The sequence below is a fragment of the Theobroma umbraticum genome, unplaced genomic scaffold (assembly GCF_002168275.2).
Source record: "Theobroma umbraticum cultivar Fairchild unplaced genomic scaffold, ASM216827v3 scaffold_44.0, whole genome shotgun sequence".
Classification (NCBI taxonomy): Eukaryota; Viridiplantae; Streptophyta; class Magnoliopsida; order Malvales; family Malvaceae; genus Theobroma; species Theobroma umbraticum.
The window spans coordinates 1,155,028-1,168,957 of NW_018397255.1; the positions used below are offsets into that span (position 1 = coordinate 1,155,028).

Consider the following 13,930-nt stretch of genomic DNA (forward strand, 5'->3'; position numbering starts at 1 on the left):
TGTATCCCACGATTCAATAAAAGAAAAGCCAACAACCGAAAACAAAAATAAATTATAGAAAGAAAGGGCAGCAGGAAGGCTCGTGCAGAAATTTAATGGACTTGGAAAGCACTAGACCCAAAAAAGATAAGAAACCCTCCATTCCTATGTTGCATCCCTGCCTGTCATTTGATTTGGAAAGGACTTTGAAGTATTAAATAATCCGACGTGGATGAATAAAGGGGTCGGAATAATACCCTTCAGAAGCCAAGTGGTTTTTGTTTTTTTCATATGTTCATCTTTCTCAGCGCTCGCCTCTAGGCCTGCTGGGTAGCTTTCCTTCCAGTTTCTAATGTTACAGCGCCGGCTCAAACCTCTAATTTTATAAAAAGGATATAATTAATTATATTAAAAATATATAAAAATTACAATAATTAATAAAATATTTATCTATTCTCTTAAACTTAATAGATATCTATTTTATTCTTTTTATATTTTATTATTATTTAATTATTTAATTAATTTTTTATATAAAAATTAAAATAATATATTTTTTACTTTTTTAATTATATATTTAATAAATTTAAATTTTTCATCGTTTCTCAATTCTTACAATATTATTAATTCTCAATTATTTTTATTATTTTTAATAAACTAATATTAATATATATTTAATACTTTCTAATAATTTTTCCCTCAATTATTTTTTTTATTTTCAATCAATTAACGTATTTAATTATCTTCGGCAATTATTTTACATATATATAATTAATTATTTTTTATTTATGATATTTATTTTTAATTTTTTTTCTCATTTACCTTTTTTTTAATTTTAACTTTTTTAAAAAAATATATAAAAAATTTATTATATTATTATTTTTATAAAATTATGAGTCTTATTTATTGTTTGTAATAAACATTTAATATTAAATTATTACTGTTATAATCTTTAGAAACTTTTTTAATGTACTTTTTGTCGATGATTTCACCTAGGATTGTGTCGTGTGTCAAGCTCAGCAGTGGTGTCATAACGCAGTAGTGGTGTTGGAAGGTACACGTCAACGTTGGTCAGGTTATGTTGCCAAAATATACTTCGCTGTTGGGAGAGATGCAGAGCTACTGAATTTTCCGACGCAGGGACAATTGGCCAATTCCTGGGGATTTTCCATATTAAAAAGCCATGTACGGTATCTCAAAACCTTAGGGACTCCTTTCAACAACAGTAGACCTTAACGTGGCTCTTTTAATATTTTGAGTGATGACCACTCCAAACCCATTTATGGCTCTTTTAGTATTATATCTCTACCGACCGATTATATTTGTTGTAACTCTTTATTAATTATTTCTCTCATAAACTCTTTATCAATAATATTTTACGGAAGATTTTTATCGTTTAAGGTTTTTTCTGTGAAATTTTCCATCGAAAATAGCCTTTTTTGATTGAAAATGAGTTGATTTTTTATAGTGTAGGTGCTAACGAAGGATAGCTGTTACATATGAATTATGCTTTACTACAAAATAACTATGGTTCTCGCCAACATGGAGAGGATAGAGGTTGGCAAATAGGTTAGTTAATTTAGTCGCAGCCATTTATTGGTTACCTCATTGGCAACAAACCATCCTAGGGTTATTGGATTTGTTTTGTTCGAAATTTGGAACTTTTGTACGTTCAAGTTGTAATTAACGCAAGGGACTTGGTTACCAGCTATGTATGTTGGGGTGGCACTGATGCAAACTTGGGAAAAACAGTAAAAATGGAAGGCCAAACAGCTGCCAGGGTTTGTATCACAGGAGCTGCCGGTTTCATTGGTTCCTGGCTAGTCATGAGGCTTCTTCAACGGGGCTACACAGTTAAAGCAACCGTTCGCGACCCCGGCATCGGTCAATTATATATCAGCTAATTATAATAATTTGCTTTCTTGATCTAAGATTAAAGTAGTTCTAACACAGAATTCCGGGGTTGGTTTGCAGCAAATTTGAACAAGGTGAAGCATTTGCTAGAGCTGCCAAAAGCTGATGAAAACTTGACATTGCGGAAGGCAGACCTTATGGAAGACGGCAGCTTCGACGAGGCCGTCAGAGGTTGCTTGGGAGTCTTCCATGTAGCCACGCCTATGGACTTCGAGTCACAAGACCCTGAGGTTGTACACAAACAATGTTTTTATATATCGACGTTTTTCCTTACCGTTTCATCAAAACTATGCTTGCATATGACCCAACCCTGTCGAACAGCACTGTTCCATTACTGCAACCATGTGGAATAGTGAAGTTTGTGGCTACAACCTGATCTCTAATATTGTCTTCTGTTTTGTTTTTTGGACAGAATGAAGTGATTAAGCCGACAGTAGATGGGGCGTTGAGCATCATAAAGTCATGCGCTAATGCAAAAACTGTGGAAAGGTTGGTGTTTGTGTCATTCGCTGGAACTGTTGTCATGCAGGAACGGAAACTTGTCCAGTATGATGAGACTTGTTGGATCGATATTGATTTCATCAGAGCCACGAAGATGACCGGATGGGTTGGTGTTGTTATATCGAATTTAGATGAAGAAGACTGCTTTTCATTTAATAACAAAAATTAGGGTTCTTTAGGTTTATACGTATACATAGGAGGAAAAAGATATTAATACCCTAAAGCTATATACACATTTACACAGAGGTGAGCAATTTTCAGTTAATTAAAATTGACTTAGTGAAAAAATTTGATTAAAAGAGGTTTTGGTTAATTTGATTAATAAATTAATTAAAAAATAAACACAATTAATTCAGACAGTTTCCATTTTGATTTTTTTTTAAATTAATTGATTTATATTATAAACAATTTATAAATTATAACGTATATATAGTAATATAAACATATTATATAATATATGTGTATATAATAATATAAAAAATAGGTTAATTCAATAATTAACCATTTTAATTTACTTAATTGATTAAAATTTTATTTTGGACCGGTTCGATTAATTTAATTAAAAATATTTCCTTTATCGAATTAATGAAATTAACCCCGTTTGTGCACTACTACATTTACGTACATACTATTACATATATTACTATTAAGATGGAGTTCTCATCCAAAGCAGTGAGCATTTCTTTATTTCTTGTTTCAGATGTATTTTGCATCGAAAACACAGGCAGAGAAAGCAGCATGGGAAGCTGCTAAAGAGAACAACATTGATTTCATCAGCGTTATACCAACTCCCGTTGTTGGCCCATTGATCATGCCATCGATGCCACCAAGCCTAATCACTGCACTTTCCTTGATAACGAGTACATCATACCATATCATTTATCAGAGCTTTATTCTAATCTGATATCCCTAATCACCATGATATAAATTAGTCATCATATATTGCTTGCAGGAAATGAAGGGCATTACTCTATCATAAAGCAATGCCAGTATGTGCATTTGGATGATCTTTGCAATGCTCTTGTTTTCCTGTACGAGAACCCTGAAGCCCATGGTCGAATCATTTGCTCTTCTCATGATACAACCATCTTCGATCTGGAGGAAATGCTTCGGCAGAAATACCCAGGATACAACATCCCCATCCAGGACACTATAAACTTTGTCTTCAACCTTTAGGATAATGTAAGACTTTGTTCTATATGGTAAGTAACATACACGTCTCAGGTTCGAGGGTGTTGAAGAAGACTTGGAAGTGATCTCTTTCTCCTCTAAGAAGTTGATGGGCCTGGGGTTCCAGTTCAAGTATGGCTTCTAGGACATGACCACAGGAGCCATTGGGACCTGCGTTGAGAAGGGACCGATTCCTCGTTGTTCAAACGACAATGACCATGCTGCTGTTGGCAAAATCTAGAACATCATGGTTTTAGATGTTGGTTTCACTTCTGTGGCAATAAATTTACTACCTGTTTGTTTGAAGGAAGCATAGATTTGTAAGCTGTCAGATTGAAAGAAGAATGACCTTCATATCTTTTTGCAGTTCTGGATGCCTTGTCTCTACCTTGGTAAAAGTCTCTTACATCCAGCAATAAAACATAAATTATCTGCATGAGTAATGGTAATTGATCCTTTTTCTCGGTTACTAAGAACAGAGAGATCCTTGTAACCAAAAATCGTTTCACCTAATTCTTTGGGCTTAAATTACACTCAAATTACATGGAGCACTAGAAGTATAAAATAGATATGCGGATATTTACGAGCTAAGGGTGTAAATTTACAAAAACATAATAATAATTTGTAATATGATGCAATTGGCATCCATACCAAGACTCGGCTATCGGGCTACCGCTCTTCTGAATTGAATTTGTTCCAAGCTTCCTGAGATCAACAGGCAACAAAAAAGTTAGTGTAGAACATAGTTTGGTGGCCTTTATTTCTAAAGCAGCAAACATTAATGGTACAAGCCAAGTTCAGGAAAGAAGTGGCACGCCTGTAACTGACCTTTAGAAGATCAAAGACCTTTTCACAAATATACTTCTGCTGAATACTTGCACCCCTTTGCTGTAATTTGTCAGGATGAACACAAAGAGTGGCTTTCCGGTAAGCTTTCTTTACAGCAGCTGAAGTTATGACTTCTGTCAGTGGAATTGGATGCCAGCCACTATCAGGCCCAAGGATCTGCCAATGAGAAAAAAGTTCAGTTTAGTTAACTCCCTCTAGAGCTTTAAATTATAAAAACTGAAGAGAGAATGTTAAGTCACTTATCATTAGTCAGGCAAAACCTAACAAGCAATAAGTAAAAGCCATATTCTAAATTACAAACACAATAACATTATAGAAAAGTTCCAGCACCAAGTTCAATTAGATTGTAATAAATCACACGCTATATGGCAATCATGATAAAAAAGCTAAGGCACCAAACTACATTAGCCATAAGAACATTCGGTAGACAGACAATTTGATGCCTCCTAATGATGGTAACCAAATCATCAAGCCAATTAAAGAACTTAGTAAACAAGGGAAATGATAATAAAAGCTTGGCAAAACAGATTTTGGATGATATAACATACATATTGCAAAGTTGAAAGCAATGCACGTAGGTTCCCTTCTTTCCCACTTGACCACCTCTTGACATCAGCATCCAGAGTTTCTGCTAATCTCTGCAAAGAGGAAAGATCCAAGATGGTCAGGGAAAAATGCAAAGACTGTTTGCAATCAAGAAATATCTTCACAGGTGAGAAGATGAAAGAATACATTTCTTTCTGCTTGCTCTCTTTGAGCAATAAGATCACGCATATTCTTTTCTTCAAGAGCTTTTGCCTGCAAAAATCCAAAAGCTAGATGTTATTTTTGTATGGATGAATAAACATTCCAGATTTTGTGAAAGCGGAAGAAAAATATCATACCGCACGTTCAGCTGTTCGTCGATATCTCTCCAGTCTAGCTTTACACCTCTGAGCTGATTCACCTTCAACTCCTTCAAGCACAGAAAGAAACTTGTTCAGTAGCAGAAAAGCAAACTAGATTTCTTTTTTCTTCTTCTAAGGTGATCTTATGAAGCAGTGTATTAAGAAAATAGAGCTAGTACTTCACAAAATAGCCTACCGTTATAAGCAGAGGAATATGGATATCTTACACCACCAAAAGAGCCAGTGCTCTGGAAATGCTGATCCTGTAGATCCTTCCAATTAAGATCCATCAAAATGCTGTCTGGAACCATGAAAGTCATAAAAAACAGAAATTAATGAGACACTCACAGAGGATGAAGAGCTTGTTCTCATTCCACTGTTTCTAGAAGTTGAAAATTTATCTGACATAGACCGTTCTATTCTCTCTCTTGCCTCAAAAGCAGCCCTTTCAGCCATTGCTTTTTCCACAGCACGCTCTCGAGCCTCTGCAGTTGCTCTCTCGACAGCAGCACGCTCTGCTCTCAGCCTGGCCTCCATAGAAGACTTCTCCCTAGCTTCTGCACATGCCTTCTCTAATCTGTCACGTGCCTCTGCCATTGCTCTTTGACGAGCTTCAGCAGTTGCTCTTTCTACAGCAGCCCTTGCTGCCCTCTCACGGGCTTCAGCATATCCCCTTTCACGAGCTTCAAGAGATGCTCTGTCAACAGCCATCCTATCTTTTTCCCTTTCCCTCTCCCTCTCTCTCTCTTCTTCCATCTTTCTAAGACGTTCCATTTCCAGTTCTCTGTCTCTTTTCAGCCTTTCAGCGTCCTTCTCCTCAGATGTAAGACTGTCATTCTTATTCTTGTCTCTCCTTTCTGTGCTCTGACTTATCTTGACCTGCTGAACTGTTCTCTGAGTGCTTCCTTTCCCTTCCAACACAGACGACTTCGCCACTTCTGGTTTCCTTCCAGTTTCAACAGACTCTTTCACTGATTGAGCTGACACAAGCTTATCCTTGTTTTCTTCAAGATGTGAGGGAACCTGGGCCTCCTTGTTATTCCTTGCTCTTTCCCTACATTCATAAGCAAATTTTAACCCTTGATTGTTATTATCAGAGTCCATTCCAGGCACACTGTTAATCTTCTCAGCATTTCTTTGTCCGATGCCAATTCCAGCTTCACCAGCTTTCTTAACGCCGTCATCTTGATGACACAAGTCTGAGACCTCATCCTTTCTATACTGGTTAACTTTAACTTCTAAGTCACCAGGTGCCATTGCAGATGCATTGAACTTTCCATCAACATCCCCTTTCCCCATTGCTTCTGATTGCTTTTCACCGTCTCCGAACTCAGCCTCCAGCTTCCCACTTTCTTCAAGTGTGGACTCTTCAGTTTGTTCCAGCTCATCACAATTTTGATCGTTATTTCCAGCCAATTGATTTTCTTGACATTTCTTGCTATAATCCAGTTTATTTACCTCATCAGATACCACAGGATCCTCTCCCTCCACATGCTGGTGAGTTCCTTCAGCAATTTTGAGTTTCTTCCCGTTTTCAACCCTTTCAGGATGCTGGTGCACACAATTAACTCCCTGCACTTCTTCAGTTTCTACCCGCTCAACCACTTTTTGTTTGACTTCATCTTCTGTATCTTGGACCTCTTTCACTGGTTTGCTGTAATCCTTTTGCTCAACTGCCTCTTTTAGCATTTTCTCGATATTTTCTTTTTCACGAACCTCTTTGAGTCTCTTTGCAGTCTCTTCTTTTTCACAAGCTTCTTTGAGCCCTTTGTCAATTCCTACTTTTTCACAAGCCTCTTTAATTTTATTCTCGGTTTCCTCTCTTTGAATAACCTCCTTTTGTTGCCTCTCTTCTTTTCCTCGCTCAGTAACCTGCTCTAATCTTCTCTTACTTTCTTCTTTCTCATGAGCCTCTCTTTGTTTCTTCTCCATCTCTTCGTGTTCAAGAGCCTTTCTCTGTCTCCTCTCATTTACTTCCTGCATATGTGCTTGTTTTAGTCTTTTCTCATTCTCTATCTGTTCAAGAGCCATTCTCCATATCTTCTCACTTTCTTCTAGTTCACGAGCTTCCTTCTCTTTCTTCTCGATTTCTTCTCGTTCATGAGCTTCCTTCAATCTCTTCTCTTTTTCTTCCTGTTCGAGAGCCTCACTCAGCCTCTTCTCGTTCTCTGCTTGTTTAAGTTTTGTCTCATTTTTTTCCCGCTCAAAAACCTCCCTCCAGCTTTTCTGACCTTCCCTTTCTTGACTCTCCTCGACTCTCTTCGGATTTTCAATACTTATACTAGTCTCTTTCTCCTGCTGCCCATTCTCTTTCAGTTCCATAGCCAGCCCAACTTCAACTTTAATTTCTTTTTGTTGAGCATTTACCCGCTTCTCCCGTTGTTCTAATTCATCAGCTCCAGTTGGTTTCTTCCCATTTCGCAAGGGTTTCCGTGCTGCTATAGATTGCCCATTCTCCTCCAGTACACTGACCTCTTGAGCTTCTTTTACCTTTTTCTCATGCCCTTTATGCCTACGAGCCTCTTTAGCAGCTTTTGATATCCCGGTTGGTTCCCCCCTTTCACAACTTTCTTTTGCTGTTTTCATGTCTCTCTCCACTTTCTCAAGTTCATGGTCTTCCCTAACAGCTTCTACTTCCTTATCACTGTCTAGTTGCAGCTCCAGTGCTCCAATGCTTTCCGTTTTAGCTTTATGCTGAAGCTCATAAGATTGCATGCTCTGCATCAAAACTTTGTCATTGTTTGTCTGCTCAAAACCCATTCTTGACTTATCTGTTCTAACCAATTCAAAAAATTGAGTTGCTTCCTGCCATTCATCAGCTCCATCAATGTCATCAACCTCTAGAGTTGATTGGGATTCCTTCCCATGCGTCTCAACTACAAATCGTTTGGGCACATTAAAAAGTTTCTCAGCTTCCAGTGAAATAGGTGCCTGGGTTTTCACAGCTTTTTGCCTCTCCTCTCTAACAGATCTTTCAACTCCACCATCTTCTTTTTCATAGATGCCCTGCAGTCTCTCATCTTTTATATCACTGGATCCATGAACAGCCTTACTGGCCCTTTCCTTCTTACCTTTTCCGTCAGACTTTGAACCTGGTTTTGTAGAGTTTTTGATGCCCTCCCTCTTCCTCTCCAGTAGTTCTTTTGCACTCTTCAGCTTAGCTTGAGCTTTGTCCATAGCTTCTTTCATAGCAGCAGCAGAGGCTGCGGCAGCTGAGCTTGAATCTATCTCAACATCAAAGAAAGTAGGTGAACTATCGCCCATTCTCCCTCCAGAAGCAGCAGTTTGACCATTTTCATAGTCTCCATTTTTGACATCGACAAGTGGTGGAGGCCTAGAGGGAGGTGGCACATCAGATGGCAGAGTTCTTAGGTTGATTTCTGAAATGGTTACAAACATCTCATTGGAAGAGGAGTCATTTCTTCGATATTCTCTTTGAGTCGCGTCATTTGTAAATGTTTGCCTACCACCAGCAGTCCAATTAGAAGGATGAGACACAGTCTTCCTAAGATGTTTTTTCTTTGTAACTCTGCTAGTGAACTCAAGATCAATATCATCAGTCACATGCAATGGTGGATTCAGGTTGTCTGTCTTTTGCAAGGGAGTTTCAATTACATAAGCATACTCAGGATCAGCATGCAGCTGAGCAACATGCGTAACCCCATTTGACATATCCCTGTTGCTTCTAAGATTAGCTTTATGATATGATACATTGAACTCCATACTGCTATCAATCTGCTCATAATAATCTCCATTTGAGAAATACTGATATTTTCCAGAGTGATCTGATCCTTCTGACAGAGACTCAGTTTCTGCCTGCATCCTATGAGAGGAAACAAATGAATTTGCTATCATCAAAATTATGCCCTCACTACCTTAGAAAAAATTAAGCAGGGAACCGCAAAACATAACATATCTAGGACTTTTTGCATAGGACCCATAGCATTAATACAAATCCATTGTTCGAAACAATGTATATCCAAACACCAAAAGAACATTTGCATGAATCCCCTTCAGCACATTGAGATTCTCTTATGCATCTTACCGTTCAATGAAGAAGCAAAAATCTAGAATCTAAGAAGCACACAATTTTGCCTCCTATAATAAGTAGAGCAAACTGCCAAAGTCAATCAAAGAAACAAGCTTTTGCCAAACCCCCTTAGATTCCTCAAAGAAGAGGTAAATTTCCAGTCGAAATTTTTATCTTTTTCTACAGCAAACTCAAACACTTGATCATACCATTACGATAATGGAAGCTAAAAACTCCCCAAAAAAATTCCCTTTTTTGCTTAAATCCACATACAAAAACATCAAAAAAGAAGAAAAATTATTCAAAACTTTGCAGTACAGTAACTATTATATTAAACTACCACAATAGTAAACTAACAAAGAAAAAGAAAGAAAAAAAAATGAGCATACCAAGCTTCTTCAGATGAATCACCATCACGATCATGATCGCCACCACCGTCGGCTTGTCTCATCAGCTCCTCGTACGAAGCAGCGAAGTCCAAGCCGTCAAATCCGCCGAAAACCTCGGCGTAGTTAAACCTCGGGTTCCGCACATCAAACATCACCTCGTCGCTGTCGTCCACCAAGGGAAGATCCAGCACCGGAATCGACGCTCCTCGAGACGCGTGAAATCCGCCGAAAATCTCGGTGTAGTCCTCGGGCCTGGGCGACAGAGTAGGACCACCGGCACCGAACCTCGGCGGGCCGCCGAATACGTCGTCGTACATGGTTTTTCCAGAGAAGTTGGTCGCGCCATTGCAAGTCGCTGTTCGCTTGGTGAGTGCAGCTTGAGAAGAACCCCTGTTTGGTTTCCGAGAATGCGAGAGATTTTCCATGAAAACAACGAGAGCTTCTAGGGTTCTACAATGAGAAGAAGCTTTCTTCCTTTTCTATTTTTTCAAAAATATATAAATATATTTATTTTTCGCCTGTGTGTTTTCTGTGTTTGCAAGAGTCTCTGGCGGACTGAAGAGAGAGAGTCGGAACGAGGACGACGAAAAGGCAAATATTAAAAAATAAATTAATAAAGGAAACTCCCGAAATGACGAAAACGGACTTCATGCATTACTTTATTTACTACTAATTTAAAATTGCTGTTAGAATTAAGTAAAAGCATCTATGTCGCGTTGTTGTACCACCCCGTGACTTTTTAAACGACGGACGCAGCCGGTAACCGGTGACAACGCGGGAAAATGGAAATAGTTGCGGCTAGGGTCACATTAAAAAATTACTAATTATTTTTACCTTTTAAATATCCTTATTTTAAAAAAGTTACCACAACATCGATTAATTCGAAATAGATAAATTATTTAATTAATTTTACATTTTTAAATAATTATCTTTTTGTTTATTTTACATTTATTTATGTAAGAAAGGATGAATTGTGGTTGAGAGGTTGCAAGCAAGGGTGTCCTATATTAGGTAACAAGATGGTGCTTCTAAGATTAGGAATGAGGTAAGAGTGAAGATGACGTGAGATAGAGTAATAGTAAGGGACAAACCCCAAACTGTTGTACTGTACAGAACTTGTTTGGAGGCATTGGGGCCTTTTTATTTTTCTTTTGGTTCTTTTGGCCTTATTATTGATTCCTTGGAGACTAGGGTGTGTGCATGAAATTTGATAAAATCCTTGTTGTAACTTGAAACCCTTTTTTCTTTGGCTTTTTCCTTGAAAATTATCCTAGTTTTGTATCCTTGGGTTTCTTTTAAATATTTTAAATATATATTTTTTCTTTTTCGGGTGGTTGAGAGTTGAACCCTTCAGGGAATTCAACAAAAGATATCATGATTTAGACATAGTTAAAGGAGGAGGAGGAGAAGGTTTGACGTGATGGGGGAATTAAGAGAGGGGGCCATGGCAAGTGTGAGGTGTGAAACAAGTATTGAGGTGAGATCAGCTGAATCACTTGGATTGAAAAACCAGCAAATCATTTGATGGTAACCCAAGATTTTCAACTCTCTTTTAAGTCTTAATTGTTAATATTCGGACATCTTATCCAGACAGAATTATCTTTGGTCCCCCTCCACAGCATAAGGTTTTTATATTATGTTTGATAATTTTCAAAGCGTCCAGCTGTCTTAGTTAAACCCCCTAATCATTCAATCCTTGCTCACGTTCTCTTCAGTTAGTTCCATCTGCTCTCTCATCTGGACAGGTATCAGTATTTGATTTAGTGAGAATTTGGGGTTCAAAAGGGAAGAAATGAGTAAAGAAGAAAGATGGTTGGGAATATAACTGTGAATCCAAGTGAGAGGTGAGAGGCTGAGCTAATCATTGGCCCCCAGTAGAAAGAATTATGGTTATGGTGCATGAAGATTAGCAGCTGGCAAACAAAGGAAGAGTTAAAGATGGGGGAAAACGTCCATAAAAGCGAGTAGATAAACATGCACATCTTCCTCTGGGGAAGGATCTGATAGCGACTGTAAGATTATTGCAGGCATCCAGGAGGGAAGAGGTAACTGTAACGCAAGTGGACGTGGTGGCCAACATTAAACAGTTGGTTTGGCTTTGGCCGCAACCCTGGTTCCAAAGCGGTCCAATTTATTTTTGAATTGGCTGACCTTGATTTTGACCTTGGCCAAAGTTTTCATAGCCCCATTTTTATTTGCATTAGTGCCTCTGGCTGTGGGTTTGGACCACCATGATCAGCTTTTTTGTTGCATCCGGTTCATGCACAGACAGGGTTCTCTTTCTTCTTTTTTTCAATAAAATCAATAGGGTTTATTATACTTAAAACCTTCTTGGGACAGAAAACTTTAAACTAAAATTATGACAGCAATGAAGACATGATTGCCAAGAGCCTATGAACAATGATTTACCCCCAACCATGGCTCCCTTGTTAAAAATCCTAATACTTTTGCATCATTTGTCCAAAATAAAAAGAGATGTAATCTAGGTTCTGTTCTTCTGGGGCATCCAAAATGCAAATTAGTTAAACAATTGACAGTATCTTCTTTTCGTTTCATTGCTTTGGCTTTTGTCCCCAGTATAGCCTGCCACTAGCCAAATATGTAAAGTAGCAGTGTTCTCACTTTGTCATAAACAAACCCACATTTCTCTTTATTTTTCCCTGGTTCAAAGATCCAAAGAAACCTCTGTTTATAAAAAATAAAGGCAAAGATTCAAAATGTTTGCAATCTTTTCAAGAATCCCAAGCTCCTGCCCTTGGGGGTTTCTAGTTATATAAAGACCAAGCTAAGCACCATGCCTGACAGTCCTTGCTTTGGGTGGGTGGTTTTTTTTTTTTTTGTCAACTGGTGAATTTGAAGAGAAAAAACGTTTAGAATTATTGAAATCCCAAGTTGGGTCCCCCCCCTGCCCTTTTTATTACCTCACACCAATTACCAATACCACAAAAGATGGCTGAATTTGGGCCCTTCATGCTGGCCACTTTTTGTCAGTCACACTATGAAAAAAAAAAAACAAAAAAGCCTGTCAAAATAAAGTCATCATTCTTGCACTTAAATTTGTTTTTGTTTAATCATGAATTTCTCATCATCAATACCCACTGCCTCATTATTAAGTTTAAAAGAGTAAGGAAAGCAAAAAAAAAAGAAAAAAATCCCATGAATGTAAGGACCATGGGTATGATCTTATGGCTATGATGCAACAGGAATAATTGGATCGAACAACTCGATTATTAGTCCTACATATAAAAAGATTGAAGTTGAAGGTTCGAACGTGATTAATTAAAAAACAAAAATAATACGTAGATTGAAATTATTATGGAACTCCCATGTTGTATTAAGCACAATAAAGTTGAGGATTGCTTGTTTAAGAAACAAAATATAGAAGCACAGTAGACGGGGATGTTGGTCCCACAAATCAGAGTTGCTGAGTGGTAGAGCATATTCTGATGGAGCAGGTTTTGAGACAAAATATCAAAAGGAAATGGTCATTGGTCAAGGACAAGAGCTACAGGTTTCGCCACAAGTTGCGGATTTGTTTTAGGAGTAAAATGGAAAAAGAAAAAGAACCCAACCAAGGCAACTACCGCGACCAAAGACGGACATAGATTGTGAGATTATGCTTCCTGTTTCGTGTAATTCTACGTTAGCATTCAGGGTCAACAATGGGTTTTGCTGGTTTGATTCTGGCACTGAAACACATGGGTTCTTGGACCAGGCTAAAGCTAGCTAGAGTTGGCCAAATTCATATTCGTTGTAACAAACATTCTTAGATGGCGACGTCTATGGCTTTTCAATTCATTTATTTCTTCAGCTTAGCTATTGTTCCCTGTTACCGGCTGGCTTAGCTTCATAAATTAAGAAAAGAAGTACTAGTGCTACAAAGTGGACAAACTAGCCTATGTTTATTTTCCTTTAGCTGGAAGCAAGCTGATTTTAATGGCGGAATCTGCTACGAAATCGAGAAAATCTGGAGGGCCAAGTGGTCGATGTCCTTCCAATAATTTGCCTTTCGGGTACACGCTTGTAAGTTTTCAAACCATGCAGACGAATTAATGAGATTGGGACTGTTGTTAGAAATCGTGAATGAATGAATGAATGAATGAGGGCTTCCATTTCTTACCCATGGAGTCAAGATATTCACTTTCTGAGGCCATCATGAAGTTAAAGAATGAAGGTGAAGCATCGTCCTCATTTTCATTTTGATCATTAATGAT

The 13,930-nt window shown here is 37.9% G+C and overlaps 2 protein-coding genes across 3 annotated transcripts; one reads left to right on the forward strand and one right to left on the reverse strand.

Moving 5' to 3' along the window:
- The first annotated feature begins 1,733 nt into the window (after positions 1–1,733).
- Positions 1,734–3,757, forward strand: LOC110429247 (dihydroflavonol 4-reductase-like). Its single transcript, XM_021445185.2, has 6 exons — positions 1,734–1,854; positions 1,951–2,120; positions 2,303–2,497; positions 3,092–3,251; positions 3,344–3,536; positions 3,616–3,757. Exons 1-6 carry the CDS (start codon positions 1,734–1,736, stop codon positions 3,704–3,706), a joined length of 930 nt encoding a protein of 309 aa, XP_021300860.2. The 3' UTR covers positions 3,707–3,757.
- Positions 3,758–3,894: 137 nt separating this feature from the next.
- Positions 3,895–10,305, reverse strand: LOC110429245 (Chaperone DnaJ-domain superfamily protein). Of its 2 annotated transcripts, none has more exons than XM_021445182.1 (8): positions 9,717–10,305; positions 5,646–9,120; positions 5,494–5,560; positions 5,295–5,365; positions 5,143–5,208; positions 4,959–5,048; positions 4,390–4,566; positions 3,895–4,266 (listed from the first exon to the last, which is right to left on the reverse strand). In XM_021445182.1, exons 1-8 carry the CDS (start codon positions 10,139–10,141, stop codon positions 4,231–4,233), a joined length of 4,407 nt encoding a protein of 1,468 aa, XP_021300857.1. In that variant the 5' UTR covers positions 10,142–10,305; the 3' UTR covers positions 3,895–4,230. The 2 variants fall into 2 exon arrangements, with proteins under 2 accessions (XP_021300857.1, XP_021300856.1); XM_021445181.1 differs by having other exon boundaries at positions 5,494–5,569.
- Positions 10,306–13,930: the final 3,625 nt, after the last annotated feature.

Coding starts and splice junctions, on each gene's coding strand:
- LOC110429247 (XM_021445185.2), top strand. CDS start 1,734: ATGGAAGGCCAAACAGCTGCCAGGGTTTGTATCACAGGAGCTGCCGGT. Junction 2,498..3,091: donor CCACGAAGATGACCGGATGG/GTTGGTGTTGTT, acceptor TTCTTGTTTCAG/ATGTATTTTGCATCGAAAAC. Junction 3,537..3,615: donor GGATACAACATCCCCATCCA/GGACACTATAAA, acceptor TACACGTCTCAG/GTTCGAGGGTGTTGAAGAAG.
- LOC110429245 (XM_021445181.1), bottom strand. CDS start 10,141: ATGGAAAATCTCTCGCATTCTCGGAAACCAAACAGGGGTTCTTCTCAA. Junction 5,366..5,493: donor ATATTCCTCTGCTTATAACG/GTAGGCTATTTT, acceptor CTGTGCTTGAAG/GAGTTGAAGGTGAATCAGCT. Junction 4,267..4,389: donor AGGTCTTTGATCTTCTAAAG/GTCAGTTACAGG, acceptor TGTTGATCTCAG/GAAGCTTGGAACAAATTCAA.